Here is a 13,103-nt window from a genome sequence, read left to right on the forward strand (position 1 = left end):
ATTCCTCTTTGGTGATCTTCCCTATGGAGTATCTGCTGATCCAAAGTGAAAGGAAGTGTGATTGGGCTGTTCACATAGTGTATTTCAAGAGTCATCTGTTAATTTGTCGGTGTGTGTCTGAACTGTGAAGGCCTTTCCAGTGCTGGCGGTCTTTTGTGATTCTTAGCAGTTCTCGGGGCTGATAATGACGCTCTAGCCTTGTTTGGAGTGAGTGCAGCCTTCTCCCTGACCCCTGCCACCTCTGCCCGTTCCTCTAGCTCTGCCCATGGCCTGGCTGAGCTCATTCCTCCGCCCTTTCCTCTTCAGCCTGCTACTTGACTTCTTAGCTTCTCACCTTTTGCAGGGTGAATCTCACCAAACAAAAAGCAATGAGATAAATGGCTTCTGATACATCTCATAAATAAGGATTTAATTCAACACACTTGACATCATGAGCCATTTATTTTAATGCTCTGAACTTGAAGTGTAGAAATAACTTTTCTCAGGGATGGCTGTGTGGAGAGACAGAGGACTTACCGTGTTATGAGCTGATGCATGCATGCTCAAAATTGAGTTTTACTGTAGCATTCCATGGTGTCTGCTGTTAGATGGCTGAGACAGGAACAATTCCATGTGACATGAGACTACATATCAATTGCTGCCTCTCACAAAAGCAGCCCAAACCCTGCAGGCTACATCCACCTGGGACGTGGGTTTTCAATATTCCCCTTTCTGTCCCTTCCCAATCGCTCTTTAGCTCTGTGGGTAAGCTGATTGGTGTCAGTCTTCTCCTCTGTCTGCTCCTTCTGAACCTTGTTCTCCTAACAGCTGTTGCATCCTGCTTGCCTTCAGCTAAGTTGTCTGTTTCCTCCCCTAGTCTGTGAGCTGTTGCTGTAGAACTCAGAACAGCGTCCTCCCAGTTTTGGCCAGAATTGGCATATGAGTGATTCACTTAATGATACTGATGAGCAGAACGTAAATTTTGTGAGTTAAAAAAAAAATTCTGCTTCAAAACCTGTATTAAAAACCTGGAGCAGAATTAAACTTTTGACCCCAATCCTCTGACTTGCCTACAACAATAGTGGCATTCATTGAGTCCAGCATTATTCCCTGTTTTGAATTGGGAATGTTAGCTTGCTGTGTAGTGCTTGGGGGGGGGGGGGGCGGGGAGTGATTTTGGAGCGCTAAGGGAAAAAGGAATTCGCTAATATATCATTATCATTAGCTTGTTATTTGTCTGAGAGGGAAGCACTAATTAAAATAAAAAGCATTTGTGCCTATTTTGGAATTACCTGCCTATTTATGGGAGAAAAAAGAATCATACAACTGGCGAAACAACAACAGAATTATAATACACATCGTATTAACATAAAAATAAAAAAGGAAAGGGATGTGCTTTGAACCTCCAGCTCCTTCACAGCTCATCATTTCTTGATACCCTTTGCCAGGCTGTATGCTCAAGGAATCTAATGATACACAAAGTCTCATTGCCAGATACTTCATTAATTCCTCAATCCATTAGGAGCCTTAATGGCCTATGCCATTGGAATGAGTATGGAAATCCTGTCCTCCAAGAAAGTACAGTGCTCTATAAATCATACTCGCCTGAGTATTCTCTCAGCCCTTGACACAGAGAGTAGATGAAAAACATTGTACTTCCTGAATTCCCTATTCTGTATTATAGAGGCTCTCAATAATTGACACCCTTTAACCCTTTCATCCTCCAACCCAGTAGTTTTCAAAGTGTGATCCCTGGATCAATATGGTCAGCATCCCTGGGAAATTGTTAAAAATACAAATTAAATGCCCCCGCCCCCAACTCTGGGGGTGGGGCCAGCAAGCTGTGCTTTACGAAGGCCTCCCAGTCATTCTGAAGTGCTCTAAAGCCACTGTGGCATCCTATCTAATAAAAGAGAAACATGGTAATTGGCGTACGACCGCTACCCTTCCCATTGGCTAATCAGGGCGATATGCAAATTAACTGCAAGCCAAGATGGTGGCTGGCAGCCAGGCAGCTTAAACTGAACATGAGGCTTGCTTGCTTCAGTGACGGAGGACTGCAATGTTCCCCGCCTGCCTTGCTGGCCTCTGAGCCTGCAGTTTAAAAAACATTGTAACAAATACAGAAGCTTAACAAAACCCCAGAAACCAGCTTTCAGAGAGCTGGGATCTCAGAGCTGGAGTTGATACAGAGTTTCTATTATAGAACCGAAACAAACCAGATACCTGTTTTCAGCAGCTGAGGCCTCAGAGCTAGAGCCAAGCCTCAGAGGTAAAGCTGGCCCAGAATAAAAAAAAGAAAAGAAAAAAAGGAGCAGTTGGGAGCTTCAGTCCCAGCCTGAAAACAGCCCTCAGCCCCTAACCCAGACTGGCCAGGCACCCCAGTGGGGACCCCCACCCTGAAGGGTGTGTGACCAGCTGCAAACAGCCATCATCCCCTCATCCAGGCTGGCCAGGCACCCAAAGGGGACCCCCACCCTGATCCAGGACACCCTTCAGGGCAAACTAGCTGGCCCCCACCCATGCACCAGGCCTCTATTCTATATAGGAAAAGGGTAATATGCCTCCCAGCACCGGGATCAGCGGAGCTGAGAGGCCTCCCGGCACCGGGATCAGCATGACAGGGGGCAGCGCCCAAACCCCCTGATCACCCTGCAGCTCTGTGTGTGACAGGAGCGGGGCCACAACCTCCCTATCGGCCTTGCTCTGTTCGTGACAGGGGAAGGCGCCCCAACCCTCTGATCGGCCCTGCTCTGTGCCTGATAGGGGGGAGCTCCCCAACCCCCTGATCACCCTGCGGCTCTGTGTGTAACAGGGTGCAGCGCCCCAACCCCCCCACCCCACGGGCCCTGCTGTGTGTGTGATGGGGTAGAGCCATAACCTCCCCATCGGCCCTGCCCTGAGTGTGAGAGTGGCGGCGCCCCAACTCCCTGATTGGCCCTGCTCTGTGCATGACAGGGGGGAGCTCCCCAACCCCATGATCGGCCCTGCTCTGTGCGTGACAGGGGGGAGCTCCCCAACCCCCTGAATGACCCTGCTCTGTGTGTGTCAGGGGGCAGCGCCCCAACCCCCTGATTGGCCGTGCTCTGTGCGTGACAGGGGTGGCGCCGCAACCTCCCCATCGACCCTGCCTTGAGTGTGACAGGGGGCGGTGCCCCAATCCCCCAATTGGCCCTACCCTGAGCGTGACTGAGGGTGGCATCACAACCTCCCGATCCGCCCTGCTCTGTGCATGACAGGGGGCGGCGCCCCAACTCCTCAATCGGCCCTGCTCTGAGCCCGACCAGGGGCTGCACCTAGGGATTGGGCCTGCCCTCTGCCACCCGGGAGCAGGCCTAAGCCAGCAGGTTGTTATCTCCTGAGGGGTCCCAGACTGTGAGAGGGCACAGGCCGGGCTGAGGTACCCCCCCCCCCCCCCCGAGTGCACAAATTTTTGTGCATCGGGCCTCTATTCCTATATAATAAAAACCGAATATGCTAAGTGTCTGGTCGTCCGGGCATCCATTCAACCAATCAGAGTGTAAGATGCTAATGATATGCTAATGCCACTCAACTGTTTGCTATGACGTGCACTGACCATCAGGGGGCAGATAGTTGACTGGTCGACCAGTCGTTATGATGTGCACTGACCACCAGGGGGCAATGCTCTGACTGGTAGGTTAGCTTGCTACTGGGGTCTGGCTGATCAGTACTGAGATGGGCTGGACACACTCTGGAGTCCTTCTGCGGTCCCTTCCTGGCTGGCCAACCTCCCACATCCCTCCCTGGCCTTGATCGTGCACCAGTGGGGTACCTCAGCCTGACCTGTGACTCTTGCAATCCGGGACCCCTCAGGGGATGTTGGAGAGCCAGTTTTGGCTCAATCTCGCAGGCCAGGCTGAGGGACCTCACTGGTGCACGAATTCGTGCACCAGGCCTCTAGTAGTTATATAATGAGGCGTCTTTTTTCACCGTTGAGGGCATAGATGAGAGGGCCAGACCTTGACAAAAGTCTTGCTTGGATTCAGTTTAATTCAGCAAACATTACTGAGCAGCTGTTATGTCTCAGGCATCCTTACTAGGAAACCATAAAGGTAAAGGACACTTTAAAGTCACTCTGTGTCAGCATTTTTCCTGGTATGCCATGTTTGTCAGTCTCCCTGGACATCAGCCCCTCCTTGACTTTGTGCTACAGCACCCAGAATGATGGTTCTCTAAGCTGCCCCATTTGACTTCTCAAACCTCCTTTATTAATTGCCATCCCGAAATTGGCTTCTATTCCCTTTCACTGGCACCCCAGTGACCTGGAGGAAGAATGGCCCTGTCTTTCTGAACCTTCCCTACTTTTAAATGCCCGGTAATCTTACTGTTCACCAGCTCCCCTCCATCCCTATCCCTCTAGAAACTGGCGTCGCCTCCACACTCATCCATTTTTAGACGTAGGCAGCTGCTAGAGAGGTTCTTTCCCACAGAAGACAGACTGTCCAACGCTGACCTTGAGCTAAATAGAGTAGTTCTATTTAGAGGAAGATATAGAGTCTCTGTCAACAAGTAACGAGTAAAAAACACTCAAAATTTACCTTCCTCCTAATAGCCACTTCCCTAGCCCGAGTACTCACCATCCTTTGTCTCTGAATTTCCTTGGCTTCTGTCAACATAAGAAACATCCAAACCTATGGAGAATTTTTAAGTTTATTTGAGCCAAACTGACAATTGCCAGGAGTAAAATCTCAACGGATTGAGAAAATGCTCTGGAGAATGGCAGTTTATTTTATATACGTGACTGTCACATGATTAGTTAAATGGTACTTTTACTCTTTCCCAAACAATTCAAGAATGTTTAAACATTTAAAACTTCACTTTTACCACTTCCTTCTTATATGCTACTATTTTCATTTATTTAAATTCTCTCATATTAAAAATCCAGAAGATATTACTATTATTGCTTGCAAAGTCAATATTCATATAGATTTACCTACATGTTTAGAATTTTGGTTGCCTTTTCACTTCTTCTTGAATGTTCAAAGGAAAAGGAAAAAACCTTTATGTTTGCCCTCACATTTGAATGATAATTAAGCTGGATGTAGGCCTGCTTTAATTATCCTTTAGAAGCTGGAAGACATTGTTTTGTTGTCTTTAAGCGTTCACTGTTGCAGATTACAGATTTGATGGTAATATGATTTTTTCTCTTCTGGAAGATTTTGGGATTTTCTCTTTTTATTTGGAGGTCTAAGATGTGTCTAGGATATGGTTAGGAGATTTTTTTAAAAATCAGTCTTACATCTTAGACCTTTTTCAGGTCTGGGAATTTTCTGTTCTTTTCTCTTTTTCTTTTCTTGTGGAATGCCTTTTAAGAGATAGAACATCTGGCTTGCTTCTGCGTACGGTTTAGCATTTGTGTTCCATTTTTCTTCTTTTTGATAATCCTTTTGTGTACAATCTCTAGGCTCCATCTTCCAGTTGCTAATTTGATCTCCAGTGGGATCCATTCCACTATTCAGCACATCTTGAATTTTTTATAATAATATTTTTTAAATTATTTTTTTTAAAAAATATATATTTCGTTATTGATTTCAGAGAGGAAGGGAGAAGGAGAGAGAGATAGAAACATCAATGATGACAGAGAATCATTGATTGGCTGCCTCCTGCACACCCCCTACTGGGGATCGAGCCCGAAACCCAGGCATGTGCCCTTGGTCTGAATCGAACCTGGGACCCTTCAGTCTGCAGGCCGACGCTCTATCCGCTGAGCCAAGCCGGCTAGGGCATATTTTTTAAATTCGTAGAGGTAGCTGTAGAGTTGTTTTTTTAAATTGATGGGATATATTTTAGAATCTCTATCATAATCTGTACCTCTTTTAAACTCTTGTTCCCCTAAACTGGCTCCTGAAGTCAGATATTCTTCTGCTTATTAATTATGGCACCTCTCTTTTATGACATCGGTTTTCCCCCAAAGTTTGTGATTTTTGAAGTATCTATTAGTATTTTAGTTGCATATCTTGGGTGTGCTTGTTCTTTCTGCAGCCCAATGAGAGCCCACTTGCCTTGTTGAATGTCGGGTTGGACACAGGACTTGGATTCAGATCAAATCAGGTTGTCTCACGTGCTGCTGATGATTGGGGATAGGGTGGTACATGGGGCTGGGCCCGACAGGCAGTTTGTCTTCTAGGTATTGGCTCCCACTCTTGGCATTGGTTTTACAAGAACTGCCTCCTTAGAGATAACTACTAATAGCTTTTTGGTGGGGGTCTGCTTCTTGGAGTTAGATACACCCTTTCTTGTTCTGTGTTCATTCCTTTTCCTATATCTTTATTTAGGCTTTGGGGCTGGAGGGATGGTAGCAGCGGCTGACTGAGCCAGTCAGTCACTGTGTTTCTTTAAAGCCTTCTTCCCAATGTTGCCCCTAAGCATAACGCATTGCAGCAGCCATTCTAGTTCCACAGAGTGTCTTGTCCTTAATTCTTTCACAGCGCTTATTCCACTGTAACCTTCTTAAAAAGTGTCTTATTTTCTTACTCTTTGCCTTATTGAATTAAACTGTGCAGCCCAGACATGTGTAGCTGTCAGATTGCACAGATCTTCAACTGGGGCAGAGAGCTGGTTCAGTAAGTGATCATGGGGCTTGGAATACAGCAAGTCCTCAAATAAGATGTCATTCCATTTAAAGTTGTTTCTTTGAGAAACAACTGAGATGGCAGCCTCTCTCCTTTATTATGCTTGGCTCTTCTTGCTCCAGGAATCTTTGCTGTAAGAACTTAACTCTTAACCAAGGAACCAGAAACACCAATCAGAAAGGATATACGCAACCCTATGTTCATAGCAACATAATTTACAGTAGCTAAGATTTGGAAACAGCCTAAGTGCCCATTAGCTGATGAGTGGATTAAAAAAAACTGTAATACATCTATCTACACAATGGAATACTATGCCTCTATAAAAAAGAAGGAACTTTTACCATTTGCAACAGCATGGATGGAACTGGAGAGCATTATGTATGCTAAGCAAAATAAGCCAGAGAAAGATAAATATCACATGATCTCTCTCATATATGGGATATAATGATCAAAATAAACTGATGAACAAAAATCCAGAGACAAATGGCAGGGGATGGGGGAGAGAGGGAGGAATTAGAGATCAATCAAAGGACTTGTATGCATGCATATTAGCATAACCAATGGACACAGAGGTGGGGGCTTGCCTCGGGGGTAGGAGTGGTGGGGAGGTCGGCAGTGGTGGTGGGGTGGGGAAGAAACATATGTAATACTGTAAACAATTAAAAAAAAAGAACTCTTGTTTACATCTGTTAGCCTATGGCAGGGGTGGGCAAACTTTTTGACTCGAGGGCCACAATGGGTTCTTAAACTGGACTGGAACAAAAGCATGGATGGAGTGTTTGTGTGAACTAATATAAATTCAAAGTAAACATCATTACATAAAAGGGTACGGTCTTTTTTTTTTTTTTTTTTTTTTAGTTTTATTCATTTCAAACGGGCCGGATCTGGCCCGCGGGCTGTAGTTTGCCCACGGCTGGCCTATGGTAAAATCGGTTTCATTATACATCCTTTTGCTTAAAGTCCCAGAACCTATCAACAGCATTAATTGGGGACTTACTGTATGTACCACAGAAACTATCCTGCAGGGCACAGAATAGCTTCCCCTGGATTTTGTGTAGTTCTCTATCTCAGCAGGAACCTATTTGATGTTTAAGTCAAACTTCTCAACCCTCTGAATAAACATCTTCCAAAGTATTGAGTTATGTAGTTATAGCAGCAATTTTCAACCTTTTTCATCTCGTGCACACATAAACTAATTACTAAAATTCAGCACACCAAAAAAGTGTATTTTTTGCCAATCTGACAAAAATATAGTTAGAATTTTGATTCATTCACACCGGATGGCTTTTTGTTGTGTTGGCTATTGTCATTTTTTTATTTGACAGTCTAAGGCAGTGGTTCTCAACCTGTGGGTCGTGACCCCTTTGGGTTTTACAGTATGGTTTTACCTCAATAATTACAGCAGGAATTGAGAAACCGCAATGTGTTATTTGTTGTGAAGTTCTATCAGCCGAATCTATGGAGCCAAACAAACTAAAACGACCCTTTCACAGGGGTTGCCTAAGACCATCGAAAACACATATTTTCGATGGTCTTAGGAACCGAGACACCGCTCCTCTGTCCGTCTCCAGGCAGGTCCGCCCACGTGCAGATACGCCCACATATGAGTACCCGGCGTGATGACATCATCGTGCCAACCCCATCACATACACTCCGCACAAATACAGGTGTATGTGACAGGGTTGGCACCATAATGTACTTATTCGGGCCAGTCACACATGTGTAGAGAGCAGCTACTGTGTAGAGAGCAGCTGCTGTGTAGAAAGCAGCAGTATTGGAGGTAAAACGACACTTCATGAATTATAATTACTGGGTAAATGTAAAATCATGTACTGTAAAATCATCAACTGCTGCAAAAAAAAAAAAATATCTGTACCATGGGAACTTAATCTGGATGCTGATCGGTCTTTTTATATTCAGCTGTGGTTGATGTGAATACTGCCCCCTTGTGATAGTAACAGGTATATAAAAAAAACAACACAGAATGGTAAATCATAGGAAACTTTAATGAACTGTATTGACTGAACTATTCCATGTATCTTCTTTTGTATTATTAAAGCTATTATTAAAGTTATATATTATTTTTATTAGCAAACCATCCCATGACAATGGATTGTGTAGAGAAGAACGTTAAGAAAAGAAAATATAGTGAGGGTTTTTTACAGTATGGTTTTACCTCAATAATTACAGTAGGAATTGAGAAACCACAATGTGTTATTTGTTGTGAAGTTCTATCAGCCGAATCTATGGAGCCGAACAAACTAAAACGCCATTTTGATAGCAAGCATCCGAGCTTTGCTGGCAAGGAAACCAACTATTTTAGAAGCAAACCTGATGGACTCAAGAAAGCCAGACTTGACACTGGTGACAAGTACCACAAACAAAACGTAGCAGCCGTTGAAGCTTCATATTTGGTGGCACTCAGAATCGCCAGAGCTATGAAACCTGAAACCATTGCTGAGGATTTACTGTTGCCAGTGGCCAAAGACATTGTTCGAGTTATGATTGGAGACGAATTTGTTACGAAATTGAATGCAATTTCCTTCTCTAACGACACTGTCCGCTGAAGAATAGATGACATGTCTGCTGATATTCTTAATCAGGTTATCCAGGAAATTAAATCTGCTCCACTTCCAATATTTAGTATCAGCTTGATGAATCTACAAACATTGCAAACTGTTCACAGTTACTGGTTTACGTGAGGTATATTAATGATGGCGACTTTAAAGATGAGTTTCTTTTTTGCAAACCTCTTGAAACGACAACTACTGCACGTGATGTATTTGACACAGTTGGTTCATTTCTGAAAGAGCATAAGATCTCTTGGGAAAAGGTTTGTGGTGTTTGCACAGATGGTGCTCCAGTTATGATAGCATGTCGATCTGGATTTCAACGTTTGGTACTGAATGAGTGACTAAAAGTCATCGGAACTCACTGTATGATTCATCGGCAAATATTAGCAATGAAGACACTGCCATAAGAGTTACAAGAAGTAATGAAAAGCGTCATAAGTTGTGTCAATTTTGTAAAGGCTAGCACTTTAAACAGTCGACTGTTTTTGCAACTGTGCAATGAGTTGGATGCGCCGAACAGTGCTGTGCTATTTCACATTGAAGTGAGATGGTTGTCGAGAGGAAAATTTTTAAAACATGTTTTTGAGCTTCCTGATGAATTCAAAACGTTTTTTAATCAGCAAGCAAGACCACAGTTCGAAGCACTTTTTGGCAATAAAAGTGAACTCCAGAAAGTAGCTTACTTGGTTGACATCTTTGCCATCTTGAATGAGTTAAATTTATCACTGCAAGGACCAAATGCAACATGCCTCTATTTGTCTGAAAAGATCCGATCATTCTAAATGAAACTTCAGCTTTGGCAAAAAAAAATTGGATGAAAATAAAATTTACATGTTGCCTGCCTTATCTGCTTTCTTTGAGGAACATGACATTGAACCAGACAAAAGGATTACAATGATAATTTCTGTGAAAGAACACTTGCACATGCTTGCAGATGAAATTTCATCGTACTTTCCAAATCTACCTGACACCCCATTTGCACTTGCCAGAAGCCCATTCACAGTCAAAGTTGAAGATGTCTCTGAGACAGCACAAGAGTTGTTCATTGAACTTATTAACAACAATGCAGTGAGAACTGATTTCTCTACAATGCCAGTTACAAAATTCTGGATCAAGTGTTTGCAGTCATATCCTGTTCTGTATGAGACTGTGTGCGCCTTCTTCTTCCATTTCCAACAACATATCTTTGTGAAACAGGGTTTTCCAGCTTGTTGGTTATGAAGTCTAAATACAGAAGTAGACTTGTAATTAGAAATAAATATTTCACAATATATAATTACATATTGTCTTTGTGATTAATCTCTATGCTTCAATTATGCTCAATTTGTAACAATGAAAATACATCCTGCATATCAGATTCATAACAGTAGCAAAATTACAGTTATGAAGTATCAACGAAAATAATTTTATGGTTGGGGGTCACCACAACATGAGGAACTGTATTAAAGGGTTGTGGCATTAGGAAGGTTGAGAGCCACTGGTCTAAGGGAAAAGAAGTCAGTGCCCCGGACTAAAGGGTCAGGTATTTCATGTTTTTAAAATTCTTGTGGCACATCGGTTGAAAAATTGCTAGTCTATAGTTAGGTCAACTTTCTAAGGATCCAGGTTTTATCCTCAGAAATGACCACCTCTGGTCTTCCTAGGAAAGGAGGCACTTCCCTTACTAGATTCCAAGCATTGGATCCTCCTGGGCTTAAGTGTATTCTTTCTGTCTCCACCCTTTCTGGAAGGCCTCTGTTTAATAAGGAGGTGATGGTGGAGGAGGCTGAGAGTTACTAATTCATTAATTAGTTAAGTCATAATACTCTTTCCCACTCCTAAGTCCTGTTTAATTAAGAAAATAGGAAACAAGTTCTCATTTTATACATCTGTTACTACCTGAACTTATCAAATGCTGACCTCTGTGATTAGGCTCTTAAAGATTGTCTGATTATGCCTGGGGCTCCAGGTATGAGTTTTGCTAATATATCTGTCATCACATTTCAAATGATTAGTATTGTCCAAAAGATACCAGCATACCAAGAATTACTAATAATGTATTGAAACTGATATAAAAAATATATTAAGATACTAAATAATGCTTTTATTCATATTATAATGGGTCTTGTTTAGTTCTGTGGTGTGTTCTCTCTCTATTTCTGTAATTTCTTAATTAGCTAAGCCACATACTTACCCCTCTTACCACTTAGATTTTTTTAAATTGTACATTAAATCCAGATGTATAGGAGGATCCGATAAATGCCCGGGATGCAGGACTCTTATGCGGACAATTGAGAGAGAATACTGCTCAGACAGACCATGAAGGTCCTTTTATAAGCTTTCCTCTTCCATCTCATACTGTTCCTTTTTTTCTAGAATGTCTTGGAGATAAGGAGATGCCATTGAAGAACATTACACTGGGGGTGACATAGGATTTATGTTGTAAAGACATCACTCTGACAGGCCTGGAGAAGATGAATTGAAATGGAATGAAATAGAAGAGGGAGAGACCAGTTAGGAGGCCATTACTATGCTGGGCAAGACACCATGGGCAGAGGCAGAGGCAGTGGCAGTTGGTATAGATGGGCAGAGAGAGATCAAAGCAAGATTAAGGTACAGAATCTATAAGACTGAAGTGGCTGATTAGATGTGAAGGCAAAGAAGAGTTAGAAGTTAAGTGCACATTGATTCTTGCAGCTCTGTGATAAAATATTACAGTCCCCAAAAGGCATTGAGTTTAAGTACCTTTTTTTTTTTTTTTTTGTCCCAGGAAGGAAAATGTACCTATAAAAGAAGAACAGTTACTCTAGCATTTGATCAGATTGCAGGCCTTTTTTATCCTTAGGAATGAAAAGTTGAGCGTTTTGATCATTCTGTTTCTTTTTTTGAACCTAACCTATGTTGTTCTACGATCAGTATTTTTTCCTAACCCAAGTATTGGTTCACAGATCTTACATTTAGTGAAGCTGTTTTATTTTTCCCATCTCTCATAAGAATTGTACTGATGATGTTTAGTGCTAATTGTATGCAATTTAATTTTCAGATTGTAGTAATCATTATTGCTGTTTTTATTTTCATTCTTCCCCAGGCTTAGTCAGTTATAGATATTCAACAAAATTATGCCCTTTGGGATGATTTTCAATTTTCTCACTTTGGGAGGTATTTTTTTGTCAGTCATGAAGGGTTAGGATTTGGATTATTAAACACTTGAACCCAAAGTTTCCACATTGGACCATTTAACACACTTACATTTTCTTGCAAATGGAAAACTTAGTTCATCTGTGTGCTATTTGGGCACTTTTGAAGACCTCATCTAATTCAGGCGAGTGTGTGCCTGTCCTCCAAACCTACATTCTATCTCTTGATGTACAAAAAGGTCTGCCATGCAGGAAATACAGGAGAAGTAGCTTCAGCTTTCATGGGCGCACTCTTGGGCCTTCCCTCAGCTCTGCTCCTGGAGAACCATGTACAGAAGGGTTTGGCTTTTCCTAACCACAAGAAGTATTTCAACATGTTTGGGAGTATGTGACCAAAGCAGTATGTTTTCTTGAAAGTGTTGCTGTCACTACTTGGGCCCCTGGAGGGTCAGGGCTTGTTGATGTAATGAGTTTTCTTCATCTCTAATAGCTATTATTCTGTGAAGTGTAGAAATTGGCTGTTAACAGAGTGAAGTGATGCTCTTCTTTGTTTTAACTCTCCAGAAATGCATCTTCTGCAGATACCGGGTTAAGAAGGTCTCTGGAGCCTGCATCCAGTGTTCCTACGGCCGCTGCCCGGTCTCCTTCCATGTCACATGTGCTCATGCCGCAGGGGTGCTGATGGAGCCTGATGATTGGCCATATGTGGTGAACATCACGTGCTTTCGACATAAGGCCAACCCAAATATGGTAAGGCCTGCTCTCCCTTCCCAGGTGCCAAGACTGTGTATGAATTCCCTCCTAGGCCAGCATGTTCTACCTTGTAATGTTATTCATTGTTG

General features: G+C 42.8%; 1 protein-coding gene across 9 annotated transcripts in view; it reads left to right on the forward strand.

Annotated features, from left to right (window-relative positions):
- The window catches only part of KDM4C (lysine demethylase 4C), a 335,140-nt gene that overhangs the window by 273,102 nt on the left and 48,935 nt on the right, over positions 1 to 13,103 (forward strand). For all 9 annotated transcript variants that reach the window (XR_004971309.1, XM_036331119.1, XM_036331121.1 and 6 more), the window contains one exon: positions 12,826 to 13,011. Coding sequence is in view for 8 of the 9 variants with exons in the window: in XM_036331119.1 (XP_036187012.1) it covers positions 12,826 to 13,011 (186 nt within the window). In the remaining variant the exon portion in view is untranslated. The remainder of the gene's footprint in view (positions 1 to 12,825; positions 13,012 to 13,103) is intronic.

Source organism: Myotis myotis, unplaced genomic scaffold (assembly GCF_014108235.1).
Source record: "Myotis myotis isolate mMyoMyo1 unplaced genomic scaffold, mMyoMyo1.p scaffold_m19_p_12, whole genome shotgun sequence".
Taxonomy (NCBI): Eukaryota; Metazoa; Chordata; class Mammalia; order Chiroptera; family Vespertilionidae; genus Myotis; species Myotis myotis.